General features: G+C 37.0%; 1 protein-coding gene across 2 annotated transcripts in view; it reads right to left on the bottom strand.

Moving 5' to 3' along the window:
• Positions 1–25,744, bottom strand: part of LMLN (leishmanolysin like peptidase) — a 75,433-nt gene that overhangs the window by 44,093 nt on the left and 5,596 nt on the right. For both annotated transcript variants that reach the window (XM_008518376.2, XM_008518375.2), the window contains exons 2-7: positions 17,479–17,576; positions 16,780–16,810; positions 15,807–15,889; positions 15,217–15,334; positions 6,236–6,414; positions 2,528–2,633 (exon numbers count right to left, since the gene is read on the bottom strand). In XM_008518376.2, coding sequence (XP_008516598.1) covers positions 2,528–2,633; positions 6,236–6,414; positions 15,217–15,334; positions 15,807–15,889; positions 16,780–16,810; positions 17,479–17,576 — 615 coding nt within the window. The remainder of the gene's footprint in view (positions 1–2,527; positions 2,634–6,235; positions 6,415–15,216; positions 15,335–15,806; positions 15,890–16,779; positions 16,811–17,478; positions 17,577–25,744) is intronic.

Here is a 25,744-nt window from a genome sequence, read left to right as displayed (position 1 = left end):
TACTTCTTTAGGTATGTTTTACATATTGAGAATATGCTATAGCTTATATCCAAATAACTAACAATCATAAATCACCAATTAACTAATCAATTTCTTTGGCAAATTTCTTTGCTTACATACTGTGACCTCTGTGTCATTCAAGGCTTGCCAAAATGATTAATGGAATCCAGATTATTCTTTTATTCCTACATTTCTTCTTCCTTTTTAATCTCTGAAGATGCAAAGGACACAATGGAGTCAGCTAAGAAACCTAAATAGTTTCTAATATACAATTCACTGAAGTTATATAAAGCTTAAAATAGGATGATTTGCCTCATCCTTTATAGTATTCTAAATATATATTTTTTCCACTCTGTCAACTTGAAAATTTTTCTAAGCACTCACATTGAAGAAGGCTTATCTAGTATTTAAAGTACCATGGATGACTATAGTTGATAGCTATGAGCAAATATAATTTTGTAGGGAATATCTTTAAACATTTAACTCCTACAATCCTCCAGGATAGTTTTTGAGCCTTAAACTAATATTTAAAATTTCTTAGGTTTTTACAATTTTTTAAATAAATATACAAAAAAGTTAAAAAAAAATCTAATAGACATTTATGTAACCTCTTTAAGAGGATTTAAGATGTTAATTTTGCCACATTTTCTTCAGACTTTTTTTTTCTCTCCCCCAAGTCACCCAGTACATAGTTGTATATTTTTAGTTGTGGGTCCTTCTAGTTGTGGCATGTGGGAGGCCGCCTCAGCGTGGCCTGATGAACAGTGCCATGTCCATGCCCAGGATCCGAACCAGCGAAACCCTGGGCCACTGCAGGTGACTGCGGGAACTTAACCACTCAGCCATGGGGCTGGCCCCTCTTCAGACTTTTTAAGAAATAAAACACTGCAGAATAAATACTGCTGAAGCCCCACTACATAAACCCTTTCTCCTCCCTTTCTTCCCAGAGGTAACCACTACCCTGAAGTCAACGCGCATAATTCTTATACATGTTTGGGGGGTTTTTTTGGTGAGGAAGATTGGCTCTGAACTAACAACTGTTGACAATCTTCCTCTTTTTGCTTGAGGAAGATTGTCACTAGCTAACATCCGTGCCAAGCCAATCTTCCCCCAATTTATGTGGGATGCCGCCACAGCATGGCTTGACGAATGGTGTGTAGGTTTGCACCCAGATCCGAACCTGTGAAGCCTGGGCTGCTGAAGAAGAGTGTGTCAACTTAATCTCTATGCCACCAGGCAGGCCCCTCATACACGTTTTCATATTCAATGATGTCTTGCTTTAATTTGAGATTCCCTGACTGCTAAAGTAAGTCTGAATACCTCGTTACATATTTCTTGGTGAATTGGATTTTTTCTTTTGTGAACTGCCTGTTCATAACCTAACTATGTCCGGAAGCTCTGCATTCATGTTCACTTATGTACTATACTTAAAACCTGCTGTTTTGCTCTGGTTCTCTCAACATCAAGTATCTACAGTTTTTAGAGCTTAAAGCTTAAAATGTTACTTAGAATGATCCTGTCTTTCACCACAATTAGCAAGTTTGACTCACTTCCTTTTTAATAAAAGGAAAACAGACAACTCATTTCAGAATCTCCTTACTTGAAGAACAGAAGCACAATCTGGTTACACTAGAGTTTCACCAAGTTATTCAACGTATTCACTGATTTAAAGACTTAAGTTTGTATTTCAAGGTCATACACGACAGCCCACTAAATAAGACAAATAATAGCCACTAATTTTATTACATTTTGCCATGTGCAGCATGGTGCTAAGCTGTTTTATCTGTTTTGTCTTATTTAATCTTCATGAAAAAAATTCATTGTAATATGTACCACTATTATTTTCATTTTACAGATAAAACTGAGGCTTACAAAGGCTAAGTAATTTGCGCAAGATCCTAAGGATTTTTAGTGGTAGAGGTCAGAAGATTCACCCCTAGATCTGTGTGATCCATTCTCTCTCTTAATCCCTGCATTTTACTGACATCTATTTTCTAAATACACATATAACATCAGGAGAACATTTCCTAGAGTCTTAGGCAACTTCGTTTAATTCTCTAGACATGTGGTAAAAGTTCACTATTTTGGAGAAATTGGGGAAAAGGAAGAAGTTCTGAGTCAGTAGTATACATACACACTTTAGAAAGCCTAAATAGACCAAGAAGACTGTCAGAAATGAGATCTCTGTTACAGATAAGATCTCTAATTCGCATATCAGTTATTTTAGAGAGAAGTAAATTTTACTAAATTACTTAAGTTTTGTTCTTAAGAAGCTTAATCATTTCCTCAAAAATCCTATGTGCCCCGTGGATTTACTTGTTTAATTATTTTAGGAAGTATAACTCAACCTAGCCACTATCCTAATCATTAAAAATTCTCTATTGGCAGAAGCCTAATCAACTAGGTTTGACTGAAGATGATTCTAAGAATCCATACAATCTTAAAATTTAATATATACATTAAAATGAGAGCATAATAAGCAGAAAATCAATGCGCGAAGGAAAAAATAGTAGTTAGAAAAATTTACCAGGGCATGAATAATCTCATGTTTCACTGTGGACAGCATCCCAACAAACTCCTGAGGCTGGGTAGAGATCATATTTGGACACAGGTTAGCATATCCTGCTATTGGCCTGTTAAGATAGACATTAAATTTTTTATTATATTCCAGAACAATATATATTATGATATTTACTAACATACTTTTCTATCAAAAACTGACAAGGTCAGAAAAATCTTTGCTAAATATCAAATGTCATTCTGTACCAGAAGATCTAACTTTTATTGTTTTTTATTTTTAAGACATATACCTCTGTTTTCCTATGGCATGGCCACCCCACACCTATTCCTACAAAAACATATAGTCAGTTAATTATACTTTAGTATGAATTTGTAAAATATGTCAATCTATACCAAAAAAAAAAAAAGGAACGAACTGAAAAACTTAAATTTTAACACTATTTTATTTGCAAAATCCGTATTTGAGTTCTGCATTTCATTGTATTTACAGGCACAGGGACAGACACGTAGGTAGAGAGGGAAACTCAACATACAATAGGATAGTAAGCAAATCACTCAGGTTGCTGAAAATTGCTGAACCTTAGTATCTCCAGCTCACTATTTCCTTTCTCCTGCCCTAACACTGCCTTCACTCACATAAAGATTTTTATCTTCCCATCATCTTTCATGTTCTACACCTTCTAGAAGCTACAGAATTCTACATCTCTTTCTAAGCCTAGAACCTGAGAGTCCGAGAACGAGAGCAGACTAGGACCCAGAGTAATTCAGTCCGTTCCACCAGGTATCCACCTGTCTTTCAAAAGCTGTGGCAGACAGACAATGGTAAGGAGCCCCAAGATCCTTTCTCCCACCACAACCTTAACATTTTACTGCAGAAATACCACAAACCTCACCAAATTGTGATCGCCTACTTACAAAGTAACATTTGTAATGTAAAGTAAATGGGATTAAGTAAAAAGCATACAGTACACTTTCTTCATACTTGAAAACAACACACTTACACTTAGAAGAAATAAGAATATAATTAATTACTAAAACATTACCACAGTGACCTCTAAAATACAAAATGGATGTCACCGCCAGGCTTACCACCTGTCAGGACTTCCTACAGCATTTAGCATAAAGCAGCCCTGTCTGCCTCCCCAGTGAATCTCCTGAAGGTCTTGTCCTCAGACACACTGCCCACTGAAGTGGCTTCTAACAGCAACAGGTACACATGGTTTTTTCCCCAACATAAACTCTTTCTCCACCTCTTATTTGGCTGAAGACTCTCAAGGTTCAGGTTACAGCTAAAACTTCACTTTTTCAGAGAGGGCTTCTTTGCCCAATTGATCTAAATTATGTTTCCCGTGTTTGTTTTCTTTTACGGTACAGCACCCTGTTTTTTCCTACAAAGTTTTTACTACATTTTGAAATCACATACTTTTTCTAAGTATATTTAACTAATATTTGTCTCCCTCTGTAATTTTTAAGTTCTGTGAGGCAGGTACACACGTCTGTTTTATTCACCTAGTTGCTGACAACATACTAGGCACTCAAATATTCACTGAATGAATTAATACAACATAGCAGTTTTTCTTTTCTTTTTCTTTTGTTGAGGAAGACTAGCCCTGAGCTAACATCTGCTGCCAATCCTCCTCTTTTTGCTGAGGAAGACTGGCCCTGAGTTAACAACCGTGCCCATCTTCCTCTATTTTGTGTGGGACGCCTCCCACAGCATGGCTTAACAAATGGTGCGTAGGTCTGCACCTGGGATCTGAACCAATGAACCCCAGGCCGCCAAAGTGGAACGTGTGCACTTAACTACTCCACCACTGGGCCAGGCCCCTACAATATAGCAGTTTTGAAGGGAAGTTTTGCTTCCTTCAAAAAGATGAGAAAATAACTGAAGATATTGCTTTTTCTTCCAACATCAACATTCTCCACAGAAGAAACCTAAATCTTTCCCCAGGCATGAGAAGACATTTATGAGTAGCTTTATATTCACTGATACACAAGAACATTTATTCTTTTAGCTATTCATTCACATCAAATGTGAACCAAATGTTAAAGTGCTTTAAACAAACATAACAGCAGTACAATGAAACTGAAATGCACTTCTGGGCTAGGGGATTCTCATTTGTGTGATGGCTCCTATGCTGGAAGCTCTTACTAGTAGACAACTCGATACTTTAAGCACTTTCAGCATTATCAGATGCTGAAAGGAGATGAACTAATCTAGACTCATTTCAACACAAGATTTTATATCCCTCCCTCAACTCCCCAGGGAAGCCATTATGCTCCTAATATATAAGGTTCACTTTAACATCTTTTATTTTAAAAAAGTAAAAGCTCATTGTAAAAATGTATATATCCAACAATATAGAAATGTATAAATTCCCTGTTTTACAACCTACTCCCACTAAATTCCATTATCAGAGGTAACTCCTACCAACAATTTGGGGTGCTTTATTTTTAGGGTGACCAGCTATCCTGGTTTGCCCAGGACTGAGGGTTTTCCCAGGATTTGGGACTTTCAGTGCTAAAACAGGGTAGTCCTGGGCAAACTGGGATGGTTGGTAATCCTCCTTCTGACTTTTTCCTTTTAAGTACATACATAAATTTTTTAAACAAATATGGAATCATATTATGTACACTATTTTACAATGTTCTTTTGACATTCAACAGTATATTCAAAATGACTTGCAGGTGTGTGTGCGTGCGATTCGTATAGTTTAGTTGAAATTAGAGCACTACTGTTATGAAGGTCTGTTTCTCAAAGACATCTACTTTAAGAAAGTATCTCATTTTATCAAGTAACAATCATTCAGCACTTCAAACACCACATTTCCTTGATACTGAGACACCATTAATTATAAAATATCATAAATTCAATAACAGCTTCCCAGGAAAAAAGAAACACTCCATTAAATATATATATTCTTTTTACTAAAGAATATAAACAAGAATATATATATTGTTTTTACTGAATAGTACATATATATCTGCAAAAACATATAGCACTTTCTTCTTGAGTAATATACTCAATATTTGACTCTAAGCTTTTTCAACATTCAAAAGCTAGATTTTTTAGTAGATTTTATGGATGAACAATTACATAGTATCATGGTAACAGACTGCTTTTCATAATCCATAATGCGGATTCTGATCTCCTTACCACCTTCAGGATTGACGGTATAATTCTTTCCTTTGTTCTGCCTACTTCATTCAACAAATAATTTCATTTTTTTCCTTAAGTGAATTACGTAGCAATAGAAGTGAAATAGCTTTTTAAAGGCAGCTAATCTTTTGACAGATAGATGAATGTTCGGGACCTCAGCAATGGTCCTTACATACAAATTTAAGTGATAATTTAGCTAAGTGAAGGACATATCAAATGATATGACAATGAGATGAACACATTTTTAACATCTTACAGTTTTAGCACAGAAAGACTAAAATTAAAGTCCAGATTGTTTCCTAGAGAGGTATTCGCTTCCAAAGAAAGTTCTCTTGACAGACTTTTTCTTTGGAGTTGGTGATGACATTACCACATGAATAACAGTCCCACCACCTGACTCCTCCCACCTGACTGCCCATTCAGGATGTTTCTGACTACTGGAGGCAATCTGGCAAATGCGAATTTCCTGTACATATTCTAAACACTTACAATATGGTCTGTTATAACATGTTCCCATATTAGATCTTGGGAAATAAGTCTCAGGGGAAAGTTTACCTGTCCATTTTTGCTTCCTGCTGGCAATAGGCTGCATAAGAGATGATGTTTTCATGGCTGCACCTCTCAGTGGCCAGAGCACCAACATAAAGAACAAAGTCTGCATCCAGGATGCCCTCTTGGTCTTGCACACCCACTGCTTCACAGGGCCACTTACCCCCACGGCAGACCCTGCATTGCTGCACCCATGAGAGGCAACAGAAAATCAGACCAGAGACAAGGTTAGCTGTAGGGATTTTTAATTTAAAGTGAATCCAGACTCTAAATACATATGATTTAACTTTTATTTATTATCCATTAACTTTTATCAAAATCCATACCTCCCTCTACTCAGTTCTTATTTCTAATTTTGAATTTCTTTTCCTAAAATTTCCACTTTACATAAAATGATCATAAATCTATAATCTTAATTAAAACAACTGCTATTTACAAAGGGCAATAGGATGCAACTGCAAAGGATTCTAAAAAGAAATAGAAAAGGTTTTAAACCCTTAAACTAGGTGAAAGTTACAAGGTGCCTCCTAGTACATATTTGTTTGTGCAACTTCCTGTGAATCTATAGTTATTTAGAAATTAATAAAAAACTTTTTATCTAATGGAAATATATTTCCTATTATAAAGTAATCCAGGTATCTTGTTAAAAATTCAAATAATTCAAAAGTATGTAAGGTAAAGTTAAAGTCATCTGATAGTATTACCCTTGTTTCTAGTTTTCTAAGCAATTCTTACTTTGCTCTTGTAATATCTGCTTTTTAGAGGACTTATTCTAAGTTCCTAAACAATCATAATCTCCAAATTATAAATAGAGAAATCCGTAAATTGTGATCTTTTAGGTGTGATGCTTGTAGAGAGAAAACAGAAATCTCCATTTCATTACATTGTTTACTCTAGCTTCTCTAACCCATGTATTCATAATTTTTAAATTCAATTACTTTAACCTATTAACAGTTGGCATTACAAAAAGTTGTGATTTTTAAGCATTGTCTTCCATGATCACTCATTTATTTAAAAAAAAAAAATCAGGACCTGCAAGAAGACAAGTAGGAAGCAGAATTTGGAAATGCCAAGAAAATTAAAAGTAAACAAAAAATACTTTAGGAAAAAAAAATGTGTCTTAAAATGTCTCTAAATGTTTTGTGAAAAGAGGCAGATATGTGATTGTCAACAAAGAAGAGGCATAAACTGCAAGAGAAGCAAAACGTTTATTTGGGGGTCTTAGGAATTGCAATTCAGGAGACATAGATTTGAGAGGAAACTCAAATGCACTCTGAAGAGGACAAAAGAGGCAGGGATTTATAAAGGCAAAACCCACAGGTGTTTCCCCCTTCACCAGGAAGGCTCATCTTTGGGAAGTCATGTCCCATTATGGGGGGAAGTGAGATGCTCAATCATCAGTAGGAGTAAGGTAGTCAGAGGCTTTGGCCACATCTGAGCAATAATGATGCAATCAGGAAACTGAGTCTTAGGCATAGTTTGACAGTTCCAAGGCATCAATGATGGTTTTGTTCAATGGTCATCAATGGATAGGTTTGCTGAATAGTCTTGAGTCTTTAAGTGACCACGACCTTGATGTTTTGAGTAGCTGTGTGACAGCGAGAAACGCACAGCATGTGACAGTTTAAAAATGATCAGATCAGAATTATCACAAGTAAAACAAGATGTAAAGTGGATCTGAGGATTGCCCCTAAACGGGCAGAAAGCAAATTTGAATCTGAAAACTTGAAATTTAACCAACCTGCAGTAAAGCTAGAGCGGCCCTCAAGGGATTTAGCTAGTTTGAAAAGCTCAGTGGTCTCAGATTCAGCTTGACTAGAGGTATTAATCCAGGAGGTGCAACAGGAGGTGTTGGTAATAGCACAGGCTCATCCTTGGGTGGTAAGGAGACAGTCTAAGGCTATTCCGTCTTCAAACACTACTTGGGCTAGGGTGTCTAAGGACCTTTGTTGTGCCCTATTAGTTCTTGCCACAGAGCAAATAATTCTGTTGACAGCTCTTGTGAGGTTTCACATCATAACCTTCAGATCTTTGGTTCTAACTCCTGTCCAAGATCCCAAAATTCTCACCTGAATACCCAGTGAGAAGGTCACATCCCTGACTACAGCCACAACTATTATCCTCATATTCAGAGGGGTCTTCATCAGGATAATCATCTACAATAGAGTGCCCTTTTCTTTCGGCTATTCTAGTAGACCCTAGTTGTCCAGAGATTAGCTTGAGTACAGTGAAAGGAGTGGTTAAGTGTCCCAGGAGGTAAGTTCCTCCCATTCTCCAGCTATCTAGGCATTCAAATGCCCATGGAGAACCTTCTTGGTCACAGATGAAAATGTAGCTCCAGGGTATGCAAAGGGAGCCAGTGACATTAGAGGGTTCCAAGGATGTACTGGTAGACACTTCTCAAGGGATACAGGTGAACCAGGGATCTGTCCTAGGGAGTTCTCCAATGCTCCCATTAAGTTAACAGATCTCAAATAGGGTGAATAGAGGAAGTAGCAACGTCAAGTATGCCCAGCAAAGGGGTGTTGAACAGTTGAATTTGGGCCTGGAGCTATAGAGACCCTGGATATAAGAGTTAGAGGAAAGAAGAACGAACTTGAGAAGGCACATCAGTATTGGTGTAGAAGACAGATCTCTATTTTGGTAGAAGGTGGACAGGCAGAAGAGAGTCAGGGAGAAGCAAGGAGGGGGTCCTGAGATAAGGTGGACAGGTTCTATCTGGTAGGCAATAGTGGTGGGGGGCCGGTCAAGGGTGACAGTATAACTGGGAACATTAGAAAAATTGTAGGGGCCAGCCCCGTGGCCGAGTGGTTAAGTTCATGTGCTCTGCTTCCCGCGGCCCAGGGTTTCACCGGTTCCGATTCTGGGCGCAGACATGGCACCACTCGTCAGGCCACGTCGAGGCGGCATCCCATGTGCCACAACTAGAAGGACCTACAACTAAAAATACACAACTATGTGCTGGGGGGATTTGGGGAGAAAAAAGCAGAGAAAAAAAAAAAGAAGAAGAAGAAGATTGGCAACAGTTGTCAGCTCAGGTGCCAATCTTTAAAAAAAAAGAAAAATTGTATATAGTTATGATTATGGAATCATTATTCTTTGCAAAACGATGCAGTAGGGGAATAGTGACATACCCAACATTCAGACTAGTTCCAAGAGGAGGCTAAAGACTGAGAAAATTATATTATAGCCTTGCTTTTCCAGGAATGAGAGACTGGGGAAGTAAGGAGGAGGAGGAATCTAAGGGTCAGTAGCAAAAAGGAAGATGTTTCGCCACCAGTAGAATTCCCACAGTCTGTAAAAGGGAAAAGAACATTAAAATTCCAGCAAAAAAAGGAATGCCAAAAAGTTTGGCTAACTCAGGGATGGATACTGGCCTGGTTCAGATACTTGGGACAGTTGTCTACTCCCGATGTCATCTGCTTCTCATCTGGGTGGAAAGCAGCCTATGATAACTTTAATTTGAGGTCTCCAGTGGGTTGAGAAGTCCAATCAGGTGAGGGTGACTTTTTAAGATGAGAAACATGAATCCATGAGTCAACGACCCCAAGTTTAGCTGTATAAGGACTGGTCAACAATACATGGTATGGCCTTTTCCATTGTGATTGTAAGGCATCCTTGTGATGATGTCTTTTCCAGTTGACAAAATCTGGTTGAAAATTGTGGTGGCATATTTCTTCATCTCCAGGGAGTGTGCTGTGAAAGGACTGTTCTTCTAGGGTAGTATTATCCTTAAGAGTCTTACTGAGTTCCTTGCGGTAGGTCAAGATATCTCCTTTATGCAAGACAGGCTCATATAGTCCTTGATCTAATCTCATAGGTCATCCTGTGATGACTTCAAATGGGGATAGTTTGTGCTTTCCAAAAGGTATAGACCTAAGGTTGAGCAATACCAAAGGCAGGGCTTTTGGCCATGGGATATTAAAAGAGTCTATGAATTTGGCCAATTGAGTTTTTATGATCCTATTAGTTCTTTCAACAAGACCAGAAGATTTGGAGTGATAGGCATAATGAAATTGGTGCAGGGTAGGCCAAATTTTGCTACAGATTGTACCATTTGGCTTGTAAAATTATTTCCTTGATTGCTGTTGAAGCTCTGAGGTAAAATCCATTCTAGAAGAATTTTACTTACAGTACGAGCTGTTGCCCTGCAATATGGGAATGCTTCAGTCCAATGGGAAAACATGCATACCATCACTAAAACATATTTATATCCTTGAAATGGTGGCAGTTGGATGAAATCCAATTGTTATGTTTCAAAGAGTCCAGAAGGTAAAGGGAAGTGGTCCATGGAACTGTGGATAGGCTTTCCAGGGTTATGTTTAGGACATATATGGCATCTTTGATAAACCTTCGAAGCCATTTTAGGTGATAGTTTCCAATAATATTGTTTTCCCCAAAGTAGCATCTTCTCAATATTCCAATGAGTTAAATCACGAACATAGCTTAGAATACGTTCCTGGAGGCGATCAGGGAGGACAGGATGGCCATTAGGACTGTACCATATATTTTTTTTCTTTCAAATGTGCAACCCTGCTCTGTCCATTTTTTTCCTTTCCTGTTTAGGAGCAAAATGTTGCACTTCCATAAGTTTATTTTTTAAATCTCTGACAAGATTGAGGGGTAATTTTGGTTTTAGGGTGAATTCCAAAAGAGGTTTGTAATCTCGAAGGGCTGTGTTTTTTGCTGTTGAATCACCAAAATGATTACCTTCACTTCCCTCCATATTTACCTAGAATGTCCAGGAATCTTTATCACTGCTAAAGATCTTGGTTTCTGAATGGCATCCAAAAGATTTAACACATAGAAACTATTTTTTTATTCTTTGACGTATAGAGGTCAAGAATCCTCTTTGTTTGCAAAGCATGCCAAAATCATGAGTTACCCCCAAAGCATATCTGCTGTCTGTATAGATATTGGCTGTTTTCCCTTCAGCCAGACAACAGGCTTGGGTTAGGGCCACAAGTTCAACTTGCTGTGCAGAGGTAGCCACTGGCAAAGGACAGCCTCTATTGTTTCCGTTAAAGACAGAGCTACACATCTTGCCTTATATTTACCAGTTTCATCTTTCAGATAAGACCTGTCAGTAAACCAGACTACGTCAGCATTTTCAACTGGGGCCTCTTGTAAGTCTCGTCTGGGGACCAGTAATTGGTCTGTCAAGGTAAGACAGTCGTGAGGTGTGTCATCAGAAGGCAATGGAAGGAGGGTAGCAGGATTGAGGGAATGAAAGTAAGAGTAAAGTTTGGTGAGGACAGAAGCAGCTCACAGGAGGTCAGTCAGCTGGCAGCAAGGTATTGAGTATGATGAGAATTAAGAAGGGCTTCCAAAGTGGGGTACATAAATGGTCAGAGGAGAGCCCATGACAGTTTCTTTGGCAGTTCTAAGAGAAGCTGCAGTTGCAGCAATGGCTCTCATGCAGGGAGGTAGTCCCTCAGACACAGGGTCTAATTGTTGGCTGCAGTGGTCAATTGGTCTACGTTTTCCTCCATGTTCAGGACACCCAGTGTCCTTCCTTCTCATGAACAAAAATGAAAAGGGCTATTTGTAGTTAGGATGTCCTAAGTCTGGGGTGTCAAGCAGACCCTGCTTAATTGTCTCAAAGGCATTTTGATTTTCTTCTATCCAGTTGAGATGTTCTGGCTGGTCAACCTTAAAGAAAGCGTGTAAGGGTTCAGCCATCATTGAGAAGTAGGGGATTCAGTTTCTACAATAACTAGCCAATCCTAAAAGTCCCCTCAATTGTCTTTTGGACTGGGGAACAGGGAAAGAAAGGATTCCTTTAATTCTATCTGGGTCAAGCATTAACCCTTGGTTAGATATCAAATGTTCCAAAATTTAACTTGAAGCTGATTAAACTACAGCTTCTCTTTTGAAACTTTATGTCCTTTAGAAACAAGTTCCCTTAAGAGATGTAGTCCATCTACACCAGATGCTTCCTTTGATTGTGAGCAAAGGAGGAGGTCATCCACATATTATAATAAAGTATTTTCTGAAAAGGTTACATCTGCTATATCTACCTTTAAAATCTAAAAGAAGTAGGTTGGGCTTTCAGTATAGCCTTGGGGTATGACTGTCTATGTGTATTGTTGTCCATCCTAAGCAAAGACAAATAAAAATTGGCTACCAGGATCTATGGGAATGCTGAAGAAGGTACTGCAAAGGTTTATGACCATATGACCATAAAGAACTTGCTATTTGGAGGAATAGCAGACAGTAAGATATGAAGATTAGGGACAACAGGATGGCTGGGTATTACAATGTTATGGATGGCTCTTAAGTCTTGTACAAATCTCCATCCTCTTCCATGAGGTTTACATACAGGGAAGATGGGTGTATGACAAGAACTTGTAAGGGAATGATGAGCCCTTGTTTTAGATACTCTTCAATTATAGGCTTAATGCCTTTAATTGCTTCAGCATGCAAAGGGTGCTGCTTAATATTAGCTAAGGTCTTATTTGGATCCACCTCAACTTTCATCACAATGGGAGAGTGAATACAGGCAACGTCTGTAAAGCTTTTTGACCAGAGGCAGCCAGGAACAGAGTCTAAGATAGGATTCTCTTGCTTTTTGATTTGAGTGGATAAGACAAGAATGGAAAGACAGTCTTATCATTTATTGAAGGGTCAGAATTATCTACTGAAGAACAGTTAGGTCTCTAAAGTCTCTTAAAACAAGAAATATTTTCCCCTTTGGAGAGAAAGAAATATGGGAATTAACAGCTTGCAAGGAAACAACCTTTTTGTTGTTTCATTTGGAGGCCTTGAGACCAGTTAAAATAAGCTTCTCACTCAATTGTTTGGTTTGATAGCCTTTTTCCAGTTGAGTGCGCAAGTAAACCAATTTAGGAATTTCAAAGGAGCACATTTAGGCCAGCGAAACCTCAAAATTTCCAGGGTAATGTGAGTCCATTGGGACACAAATCTACATGCAGAAAGTCCATATTCTTTAAACAAAAATTCAGCAGGAGACCCAGAGTGCCCATCAGCAGTTGCCTTAGAGAATGAACTTCCCATTTGTAAGCACTTACCAAAAAAAGAAAGGCCCAACAAAAGGAACAGAAGTTCCTCAACAAAAGGAACAAAGATGTCTTAAAAAAAGCCAGCAACAAAGAACATCTAAATAAAGATCTGAACCTCTACCAAAAAGGGCGGGAGGTTCAGGCCCAGGAGGACTCACCACCGGAAGCCGGAGCCGCCAGGAGGAGACAACAGAGCACAAAAGACTCTTTGCAGTTGCCTTGCTCGTGTCCACACAGCGGCGCCGGAATCGGAGGTCAGTCGCTCTGGATCCCACTTTTGACACCACATAATGTCAATGAATAAGAGGCATAAACTGCAAGAGAAGCAAAATGTTTACTTGGGGTCTTAGGATTTGCAATTTGGGAGATATAGATTTGAGTAGAAACTCAAACAGAAACTCTTCAGTCTGAGGAGGACAAAAGAGGCGGGATTTATAAAGGCAAAACCCACAAGCTTACATAAGTTGTTCTGAACAAGCAATGATTGGTTCTGGCAAGGAACAAGCTGATTTGCCAGTATGTGATTGGTCCCTGAGTTGTATCTTAGCAGACGGTCCATTCTTGGAAGAGGAAATGCTCCAGGATATGGCTTCTGAGGTCAGGCAAAGTTCAAAAGTTCAGTTAACATCTGGTTGCAGATGCTGTATAGGTGCATAAGCCCACTTCCTTAATGGCCTCCCAGCTTCATTTTAGAAGATTTGACATATGTTACTCCATTTTGTTATCATCGTCTACATAATTAACAAGTTGTTTTAATTTTTAAATGTGTCCCTAAAACTGTTTATACTCTCAAGAAATTTGATAAGTGAAAGCTGAGTAAGTTAGTTGTATTAGTGCCAATACAGAGGATTCTAAAAGCCTTTACTGAGCTTCAAATACCTTAAGAAAAAATTATAAAGTAAACATCATCTAAACATATGCTTGATTTTGGTTACAAAGTTAATGTTCAGCAATGTATTCATTTTCCATAAGTAATGAGAGAATACAGTTTAAGAGAGAAAAACAGCTATAGCAGTAATCATATTTTCCAAGGTACATGTATAATAAATTGGTTTTCTGGTATTTGTATTTTAAATTTTTTATCTTTTTTCTAATATAAGTAAGGTATGCTTAATATGAAAAATCAGAACATAACAAAAATATTATACTTACCAAAGAAAAGACTCACCAAAGAAAAGCCCCTCATAATCCAACTCTTAAAGAAAACGATTAACACTCTGCTATGTGTTCAGATTTTTAAATATGTGTACCTCTAGATTGTTTCATAATGTATTATTGTATGAATGTATATACTCTTTATTTTTTATTTATGTTTTTATCTCAGCTTTATTGAAAAATTGAATAATTGAATGCAATTTTTAAATAAAATAGGCTAACTACACATACTGATTTGAAACTTTTTTAAATTTAAGAGCTTAAATATCTTTCCAAAGTCAGTATATAGAGGTCTACTTCATTTTTAACAGCTGCATAGCATTCCATTATATGGTTATACCATAATTTGACTAATACTAACAAAGGCACATTTATAGTTTTGAAAAGAATATTGTTTAACATGTATTACATAGTTATAAGTATTTTTATGAAATGTATTTCTAGGTTGGGTTGAAGCATACACATGTTTTATTTTAGGAGATAATCTCATATTGCCCTTCAAAAATACTGGGGTATATACCTGCTAAAAAATGTTTTGGATGACAAAGATAAAGTTCTAAGCTGAAATGATTCGACAACTCCAGAGATAAATTGAAAAAAGAAAAAAAAAATGGAAGAAAATATCATTAAATTCATTTCAAAACCAATGAAAGAATAAACTCAGCATACCTAACTGTGATTACTTTTGGTAGAAGAATGAAGCTTCTGAATTTAAGTCTGTAAAAACTTCCCGGTGACACTCGCAGATTCAAAATCTCCCCTAAGTTTATCCTAAAGAGTAAAAGCATTGCTAAGAGGAGGGGGAATTACCTGGAGGTGCTCCTCAGGTACTATAACTGGGCCACATTTTGTGTGCTCTGCACATTCTCCAGTACAGTATCTATGGGGATCATTATCCTTCCGTAGGTATTGGTTTGTTGCACATTGTCTTCAGTTCGTTGGTACATCAAAGTTTAATTACCAAAAAAAAACAAGGAAAGAATAGTTCACAGCATTTTAAAACATTGTAAAAAATTAGTAGCTGCTACATAAGTTCATTAATAATGGTTACTATTTTAGTTAGAAAAGTGGACTAAGAAAGAATTTTGGTTCCGTGGGAAATCCTTCCGATCTGGGTTTTCAGATTTCAATTACTTCATAAAACCAATAATGTAGACACATGAAGGAGGGAGGAAGGGGATGTAGGGAACAGGGACAACTACACCCTAGGAAGCCTCATAATGGAAAATCAGGGAAAGAATGATTACCCAACAGATGCTTTTTTGTTCTTTTTAAATATCTTGCAGTTTAGTCTTATTAAAATATTCCAGCATAAATTTCATAATTTACCATACTGGTAGAATGGGGAGGGCAGAGCACTAAACGACTGAAGAAAATAACCTGTGTTTAATGTGACATACCTGCTAAGTAAGATTGTGCCCGCAGGTCTACGAACCTGAAAAGTCTTCTCTAAATAAGAAATAGCTTGTGGAAAAAGTTTGTTCTAAATAAAAGTTGAAAAAAAACCAAACCAGTCAGAATTATAGTCAAAGGATAAATTATATTTAAAACAAGTAAGCATAGGATATTAAGGACTGAGGAGAAAAATGGGAAAAGCTTACAATTCTGGAATATAGATACTAGTTAGTCAAAGGTTGTGTGGCAAGGGCTGGGGAGAGAGTGAGTCTAGGAGCAAAGGAATTTCCTCATTTTCTAGTTGAGTTTGAAGAAAGAACACAAGGTGGAAATTTCCTTCCCTGTCCCCATTTAAATGGAATATTAGAAAACATAAACCTCAACTATTAATCTAAATTACTTTAAATTTGAGACTGATTTAGACGATTCCAACATTAAGGTGGTTTATGTTAAGAAAATCTTATGTTTACAAGATCTACTTTAACCCCACCAACTTCTGTGGACCATAATGAATTGACTTAATGTGTGTCTGTGACTCTGTAACAGTTAAAAAACTAATGAGGTTGGCGCCTCTATAAACAACTTTGGCATATCATACTATCAGGTCAATTAATCTTCAAGAGAATGAGAATTTCTCCCAGAATGGTGTTCCCAATGTATTTCAAAAATCATTTTTTTCACCCTATCCTCAGCATGCCTTGCTCCCCCAAAACTTGAGAACAAGAAAATGAGAAAACTGATTTAATATCAAATTATAAAATAGGAGGACTAATTTAATATCAACTATGAACAGTTTTGGTGAGTGCATCACAAAGACACCTTTGTTGAAATGATAAATACATTCACTACCAACACTTTTTATTTAGTCATTCACAAAACAGTCATGTATATATTTTTCTTTATTGAAGCAGAATTTACATACAATAAAATGTACCCATTTTAAGTATCCAATTCAAGCCATGAGTATTTATTACATACCGTTACAAGGTATCTTTTCTCAGGGAGCAACCTGAAAATGATGATATAAAACATAAGAATTGCCATGCTGGGGCAGAGCACTGCCTCATTTGTTCAGAATGCATTGGCAGAGCCCCAAGGAATGCTTTGTGGATGCATGCAATATCAGTCCCCCCAAATCTCAATTTACCTCAGTGAGCATCTGAGAGTTTACCGTGTGCCAAAGCAAAACGTTAGGCATGATCAAATGCTATCTTATTCACTTGGGAAGTTAAGGATAGGGAAAGACATCAGCTACTCCTAATAGCTCTTCATAAACTACTACAGATTCATAATTTATCTATTTTCTGGACTCCTCTTACACTAAATAAAAATTAGTCTATATCATCTCTCTGATTAATTTTGTAAATGTTCTTATTATTGTATATGTTAGTACTTATTTTTCCTCCAAGTACTTATCGAGGAGGTGCCTTCCAGGTCTATTATTGACCACAATCCAAGTAGATCCCCATTTGTTCTGTTTAAATTACTCATGGTGTATAGATTTTAATCATATCCCATGGCCTTCATCTTTCCAGACTAAAAAGCATTTTTAGCTTAATTCTATCTGGAAGGTGCATTAGCACCTAGTTCTATCTATGGAACTTCAGGTAACAGATAAAAATATCTTTAATAGTTTGATTCTTAATAAAAAAGATGACAAAATAATGGTACACTTACTCTTCAATACTTTTATCATAGACAGTCTTGATTCTTAAATGTTCATCAACATCTCTTTTTACAACATGATTTGCTTTAAGATGGACCTTATTTATGACCTGAAAAAAAGGAATAGATTTGAAAATTTTTAAAAAACTTGTAGAGGTTAGCCAGTAGAGATCCCAAATTAAAATTAAAATAAATTTCAAGTATAATACCCAGGAAAAAAAATAAAGAATTAAATAAATGCAGAGATAATCCATGTTCATGGATACGAAGGCTCAATATTGTCAAGATGTCAGTTCTTCCCAAGTTGATCTCTAGATTCAATGTAACCCCAATCAAAATCCCAGCAAGTTACACTGTGGATATCAACAAACTGATTCAAGAGTTTTTATGGAGAGGCAGAAGACTCAGAATAGCCAGCACAATATTGAAGGAGAAGAGCAAAGTGGGAGGACTGACACTACCTGGCTTCAGGATTTACTATACAGCTACAGTAATCAAGACAGTGTGGCACTGATAAAAGAAGAGACAAATGGATCAATGGAACAGAACAGAGAGCCCAGAAATAGACCCCCATAAATACAGTCAACTGATCTTTTACAAAGGAGCAAAGGCAATACAATGGAGTGAACATAGTCTTTTCAACAAATGGTGCTGGAACAACTGGACATCCACATGGGAAAAAAAATTAATCTAGAGACAGATCTTACATCCTTCACAAAAATTAACTCAAAAGGGACTATAGACCTAAATGTAAAATGCAAAACTATAAAACACTTAGAAGATGCCATAGGAGAAAACCTAGATGACCTTGGGTATGGCAATGACTTTTTAGATACAACACTAAAGGCAAGATCCATAAATGAAATAATTGCTAAGTTCAACTTTATTAAAATTTAAAAATTCTGCTCTATGAAAGATAACACTAAGAGAATAAGAAGACAAGCCACAGACTGGGAGGATATATTTGCAAAAGACACATCTGACAAAAGACTATTATCCAAAATACACAAAGAACTCCTAAAACTCAACAATAATAAAATGAACAACCCAATTAAAAAAATGGGCAAAAGATGTGAACAGACACCTCACCAAAAAAGATACACAGATGTCAAATAAACAAATGAGAGATGCTCCACATTATATGTTATCAGGGAAATGCAAATTAAAACGAGATATCCCTACACATCTATTAGAACGGCCAAAATCTGGAAAACAAACACCAAATGCTGCCAACAACATGGAGCAACAGAAACTCTCATTCATTGTTGGTGGGAATGCAAAATGGTACAGCCACTTTGGAAGAAAGTTTGGCAGTTTCTTACAAAACTAAACATCTTCTTACCATAACAACCCAACAATTGTGCATTTTCGTATTTACTCAAACGACTTAAAAACTTACATCCATGCAAAATCCTGTACCAGGATGTTTATAGTGGCTTTATTCATATTGCTATAGTTTGAATGCTAATGAATAAATAAACTGTGGTACATCCAAACAATGAAATATTATTCAGAGGTAAAAAGATGAGCTATCAAACTATGAAAAGACATGGAGGAACCTTAAATGCATATTGCTAAGTGAAAGAAGCCAACCTTAAAAGGCTACAGACTCTATGATTCCAGCTATATGACATTGTGGAAAAGGCAAAACTATGGACACAGTAAAAAGATCAGTGTTTGACAGGGGTTGAGAGTGGGGGTGAACAGGTGGAGCACAGAGGATTTCTAGGGCAGTGAAAATGCCCTGTGTGATACTATAATGATGGATGCATATCATTATACATTTGTCCAAACCCACAGAATGTACAATACCAAGAGTGGACCCTAATGTAAACTATGAACTTTGGGTAATTATGATGTGTCAATGTAGGTTCATCAGTTGTAACAAATGTACCACTCTGGTTGGGGATGTTGATAATGGGGGAGTCTATGCATGTGAAGGGGGAACAGAGTATTTGGGAAATCTTTGTACCTTCTTCTTAATTCTGTGGTGAATCTAAAACTGCTCTAAAAAACAGTCATTAATTTAAAAAAAAAAGGAGACTAGAAGACAGTGGAACAAAAAGTTAAAGTGCTAAAAGAAAGATGTTCAACACTGTCAATCTCCAATGAAATTACCCTTCAAAAATGAAGAGGACATAAAGATATTTCAGAGAGATGAAAATGGAGAGAATTCATCACCAGCAGACCTGCACTACAGGAAATACTAAAGAAAGTTCTTCATGGTCACGGAAATGACACTAGACGGTAACTTGAATCTTGTCTTAGTCCAGGCTGCTATAATACAATACTATAAACTAGGTAGCTTTTAGACAACAGAAATTTATTTCTCACAGTTCTGGAGGCTGGCAAGTCCAAGATCAAGACGCCAGAAGATTGGATGTCTGGTGAAAGCCCTCTTCTTGTTTCATAAGGCCATATTCTCACTGTGTCCCTCTGGCAGAAAGGGCAAATGAGCTCTCTGGGATCTCTTTCTTAAGGGTATTAGTCAAATTCACGAGGGCTCTGCCCTCATGACCTAATCACCTACCAAAGACCCCACCTCCTGACCATCACACTGGGAATTTGGATTTCAACATAAGAATTTGCAGGGGACACAAATTTTCAGTCTATACCAGATCTGTAGGAAACAGCAAGGACGACTGGAAATGGTAAACATGTGAGTAAATACAAAAACTATTGTGCAGAAAAGAGTTAACATGGCAGGTCTAAGACTGCTATCTTTAGAAAAGCCTGCTTGCAAGTTTGACCTTTTGCTGGTCTGGGAACTTGAACACTAAACAGTTCCCTATGCTGATATAAAACTTCCCTAAGTGATAAGGAAGGTTCATTGTGTCTAAACTGTTAATAGAAACAATATAGTTTATGTTGCACGCTTTACTTCTTAGATTCTGGAATTGTAGTGACTGAAATTGTGCCTCATGACCAACCTCAAATTAAAAATCCAGGTCTCCTAGGCTCAGATGAACTTCCAACAGACAACATTTTGTGCTTCTTGTTACAAGTTACCGCTGAAGGAATTAAGCATGTCCTATGGAATTCCACTAGGGGAGAACTCTCGCAGGCTTGTGCCTGGTTTCCTCCAGTCTTTGCTGTATGAGCCTTTTCTCTTTGCTGATTGTGCATTGTATCCTTTCATTGTAATAAATCTTAGCTGTCAGTACGACTATATGCTGAGTCCTGTGACTTCTTCTAGTAAATCACCAAACTTGAGGTGGTCTTGGAGACCCTCAACACAATTATGCACATATTTCTTTTCTTCTTTTTATTTCTTTAGAGACATTAAAGAGATTCTTTAGTTTAAAGCTAAACTTACAGAATTGTAATTGTGAGGTTTATAATAAATGTAGAAGTAATATATCTTAAAACAATAACAAAAGGACCAGGGTGTAAATGAAACTATACTGTTGAAAAGTTTCTATATTTAAGATGAATATTAACTTTAAGTGGATGTCATAAATACAAGATACATATTATAATCACTACAGCAAACATTCAAAAATATATTGTGTTTTATTGTAGGTTAATTATATCTCACTTTAAAAAATAAAGCAATTCCTCCTTCAACAGAGGAATTAGAATACTAAAGGAAGAACAGAGGAAACAAAAAAATAGTCAAGTGAAACAAAGAGAAAACAAATACAGTCATGCATCACAACTATGGGGATACGTTTTGAGAAATCATTAGCCTATTTCTTCATTGTTCGAACATCATAGAGCATACTTGCACAAACCTAGATGGCATAGCCTACTACACCAAGGCTATATGGTACTAATCTTATGAGGCCATTGTCTAAATCATTGACCAAAATGTCATTATGCGGCACATGACTGTAGCTAAATTGCAGACCTAAATCCACCCATGTCAATAATCACATTAAATGTAAACATTAAATGCAAATGGACTGAATATTCCCATTAAAAAGCAAAGATTGTCAGACTAGATAACAGCTAGATCCAACTATATGCTATTTACAAGAAACCCATTTTAACTATACAGACAGAGAGAGGTTGAAAGTATAAGGATGGAAAAAGATATATCACGTAAACATTAATCAAAAGAAAACCAGAGTGGCTATATTAGTATTAGAAGAAGTATATTTCAAAACAAGGAGTATTACCAGAGATAAAGAGAGGGACAGTCTATAATGCTAAATGGGTCAATTTGCCAAGAAAACATAATATCTAAAATGTGTAAACACCTAACAGCAGAGCTTCAAAACACATGAAGTGAAAACTGAAAACTGAAAGGAGAAACAGATAAATTTACAGTTACAGCTGGAGGCTTCAACTCTCCTATCTCAGTAATCAACACAAGTAGACAGAAAATCAGTAAGGATATAGGAGACCTGAGTAGTTCTATAGCTAACTTGACCTAACTGACATTTATAGAACACTTACCCCAACAAGAGCAGAATGTACATTCTTCTCAAGTACACATGGAACATTCACCTAGATAGATCACATTTTTGGCTAAAACAAACCTTAAGAAATATTTTAAAAATGAAATCATACAAAGGACATTTTCATCCATAACAAAATTAAACTAGAATGCAATTACAGAAAGATAACTGGGAAATGCCCTAACATTTGAAAATCAAACAACAAACTTCTAAATAACGCTTAGGTTGAAGAAGAAGTCACAGGGAGATTAGAAAATATTTTGAATGGAATGAAAATAAAATTATGACAAATTAATATTTGTGGGATGCAGCTAAGGCAATGTTTAGAGGGAAATTTATAACTTTAAATACATTAGGGAAAAAATCTCAAATTAATGATCTAAACTTCCATCTTAAGAAACTAGAAAAAGAAGAGCAAATTATACTCAAAGAAAGCAGAAGAAATGAAATTATAAAGATCAGAAATCAGTTAAATGGAAAACAAAAACAGAGAAAAATCAATGAAACTAAGAGTTGATTCTTTGAGAATACAATTGATAAACTTTTAAGCAGAGTGACAGAGAGAGAGGACACCAATTACAGACATATCTCGTTTTATTGTGCTTTGTAGATATTGTGTTTTTTAGAAATTGATGGTTTGTGACAATCCTGTAGGGAGCAAGTCTATTAGTGCCATTTTTCTAAAAGCATTTGCTCACTTCATGTCTCTGTGTCACATTTTGATAATTCTCAAAATATTTAAAACTTTTTCATATTATTATATTCGTTATGGTGATCTATAATCAGTGATCTTTGATGTTACCATTGTAATTGTTTTGGAGGTGCCACAAACTGCACCCAAAAAAGATGGCAAATAATCAATAAATGTTGTGTATATTCTGACTGCTCCACCACTGGTCATTCCTCCATCTCTCTCCCTCTCCTCAGGCCTCCCTGTTCCTTGAGACACAACAATATTGACATTAAGCCAGTTAGTAACCCTACAATGGCCTCTAAGTGTTCAAGTGAAAAGAGTTGCAGGTCTGTCACTTTAAATCAAAAGCTAAAAATGATTAAGCCTAGTGAGTAATGCATGTCAAAAGCAAGATATGCTGAAAACCAAGATAGGCCGAAAGGTAGGCCTCTTGCACCAAACAGTTAGCCAAGCTGTAAATGCAAAGGAAAAGTTCTTCAAGAAAATTAAAAGTGATACTCCAGCAAATACATGATAAGAAAGTGGAACAGCCTTATTGCTGATATGGAAAAAGTTTTAGTGGTCTAGATAGAAGATCAAACCAGCCACCACATTCCTTTAAGCCAAAGTCTAACCCAGAGCAAGGCCCTAATTCTTTTCAATTCTATGAAGGCTGAGAAAGGTAAGGAAGCTGCAGAAGAAAAGTTTGAAGCTAGCAGAAGTTGGTTCACGAGGCATAAGGAAAGAAGCCATTTCCACAACATAAAAGAGCAAGGTGAAGGAGCAAGCATTGATGTAGAAGCTGCAGCAAGTTATCCAGAAGATCTAACCAAGATAATTAATGAAGGTGGCTACGCCAAATAACAGATCATCAATGTAGATAAAACAGCCTTATATCAGAAGGAGATGCCATTTAGGACTTTCATAGCTGGAGAAGAAAAGTCAAGGTCTGGTTTCTTAGCTTCAAAGGACAGGCTGACTCTTTTGTTAGGGCCTAATGCAGTTCGTGACTTTAAGTTGAAGCCAATACTCACTTATCCTTCTAAAAATCCGAGGGCCCTTAAGAATTATGCTAAATATACTTTGCCTGTGCTCTGTAAATGGAACAACAAAGCCTGGATGACAGCACATCTGTTACAACATGGTTTACTGAATATTTTAAGCCCACTGCTGAGCCTACTGCTCAGAAGATTGCTTTCAAAATATTACTGCTCACTGACAATGCACCTGGGCACCCAAGAGCTCTGAGGGAGATGTACAATGAGATTAATGTTGTTTTCATGCTTGCTCACACAACATCCATTCTGCAGCCCATGGATCAAGGGGTAATTCCAACTTTCAAGGCTTATTTAAGAAATACATTTCATAAGGCTATAGCTGCCATAGATGGTGACTTCTCTGATGGATCTTGGCAAAGTAAATTGAAAACCTTCTGGAAAGGATTTAACATTCTAGATGCCATTAAGAATATCGGTGATTCATGGGAAGAGGTCAAAATATCAGCATTAATAGGAATCTGGAAGAAGTTGATTCCAAGCCTCATGGATGACTTTGAGGGGTTCAAGACTTTGGTGGAGGAAGTAAATGTACATGTGGTGGAAACAGCAAGAGAAATAGAATTAGAAGTGAAGCCTAAAATGCTGCAATCTCATGATAAAACTTTAAGAGATGAGGAATTGCTTCTTATGGATGAGCAAAGAAAGCAGTTTCTTGAGATGGAATCTACTCTTGGTGAAGAAACTATGAAGATTGTTGAAATGACAACAAAGGATTTACAATATTACATAAACTTAATTGATAAAGCAGAGGCAGAGTTTGAGAGAATTGACTCCAATTTTGAAAGAAGTTCTGCTATGGGTAAAATGCTATCAAATAGCATCACATGCTACAGAGAAATCATGCATGGAAGGAAGAGTCAATTGATGTAACAAACTTCACTGTTGTCTTATTTTAAGAAACTACCCCATCCACCACAACCTTCAGCCACCACCACCCATCAACATCAAGGCAAGACCCTCCACCAGCAAAAAAATTACTATGGCCTGAAGGCTCAGATAATTTTTAGCAATAAGGTATTTTTCAATTAAGATATGTACATTGTTTTTGCTGGACACAATGCTATTGCACACTTAATAGAATGCAGTATAGTATAAACATAACTTTCATATACACTGGGAAACCAAAAAACTTGTGTCACTTGCTTTACTGAAATATTTGCTTTATTGCAGTGGTCTGGAACCAAACCTGTGCTCTCTCTGAGATATGACTGTACCAATATCAAGAATAAAACAGGATACGTCACTACAGTCTGTAAAGTCTGTAAATCACAATATCTACAGTAAGAAACATATACTTGGTCTTTATCCCATTTCTGGCACAGAGCTCCTAAGACCCTTGCAATTTCCTACGTGATAAGAGTGATAAAAGAGTCTTTTGCTATGTTACTGAGGTGGCTTTTGGAAAGCACATAAGGATGGGAACTGGTTGCCAGTGGAGCCAACCATGTGATTAGAGGGTTGGAGCTTTCAGTGCCGGTACCTTCTCCTCACCCCCACCCCGGAGGAGAGAGAGGCTGGAGATTGAATTCAATCACCAATGACCAATGATTTAATCAACCATGTCCACGTAATGAAGCCTCCATAAAACCCAAAAGGATGAGGTCTAGAGAGCTTCTGAGTTGGTGAACACATGGAGATTCAGGAAAAGTGGTCTGCTCAGAGAGCATGGAAGCTCCTTACCCTTTCTTCATACTTTATCCTATTAATACATCACTTCCATCTTATTGTTCTTGAGTTATATCCTTTTATAATAAGCTAGTAAATTAGTAAGTAAATTCTTTCTCTGAGTTTTGTGAGCTGCTCTGGTAAAGTAATGGAACCCATAAAGGGTGTTGTTGGAAACTCCAATAGCCATTCAGTCAGAAGCTCAGGTGACAACCTGGACTTGGGATTGGCATCTGAAATGGGAGGGGCAGCCTTGTAGGACAGAACACTTAATCTATGGAATCCAATGCCATCTCTGTGCAGACAGTGTCAGAACTGAGTTGAACTATAGGACACCCAGCTGGTATCAGAGTTGCTTGGTGGTGTGTGGGAAAACCCTCATACATTGGAATTGATTATCAGAATCAATTACAGACATTTAAAAGATCAAAAGAGAATATCAAGAAAAACGTTATGTCCATAAATTTGACAGCTTCAAC

This window comes from Equus przewalskii, chromosome 18, assembly GCF_037783145.1.
Source record: "Equus przewalskii isolate Varuska chromosome 18, EquPr2, whole genome shotgun sequence".
NCBI classification, from domain to species: Eukaryota; Metazoa; Chordata; class Mammalia; order Perissodactyla; family Equidae; genus Equus; species Equus przewalskii.
Note: the sequence above shows the minus strand (reverse complement) of the source record. Positions and strands in the feature narration are given on the sequence as shown.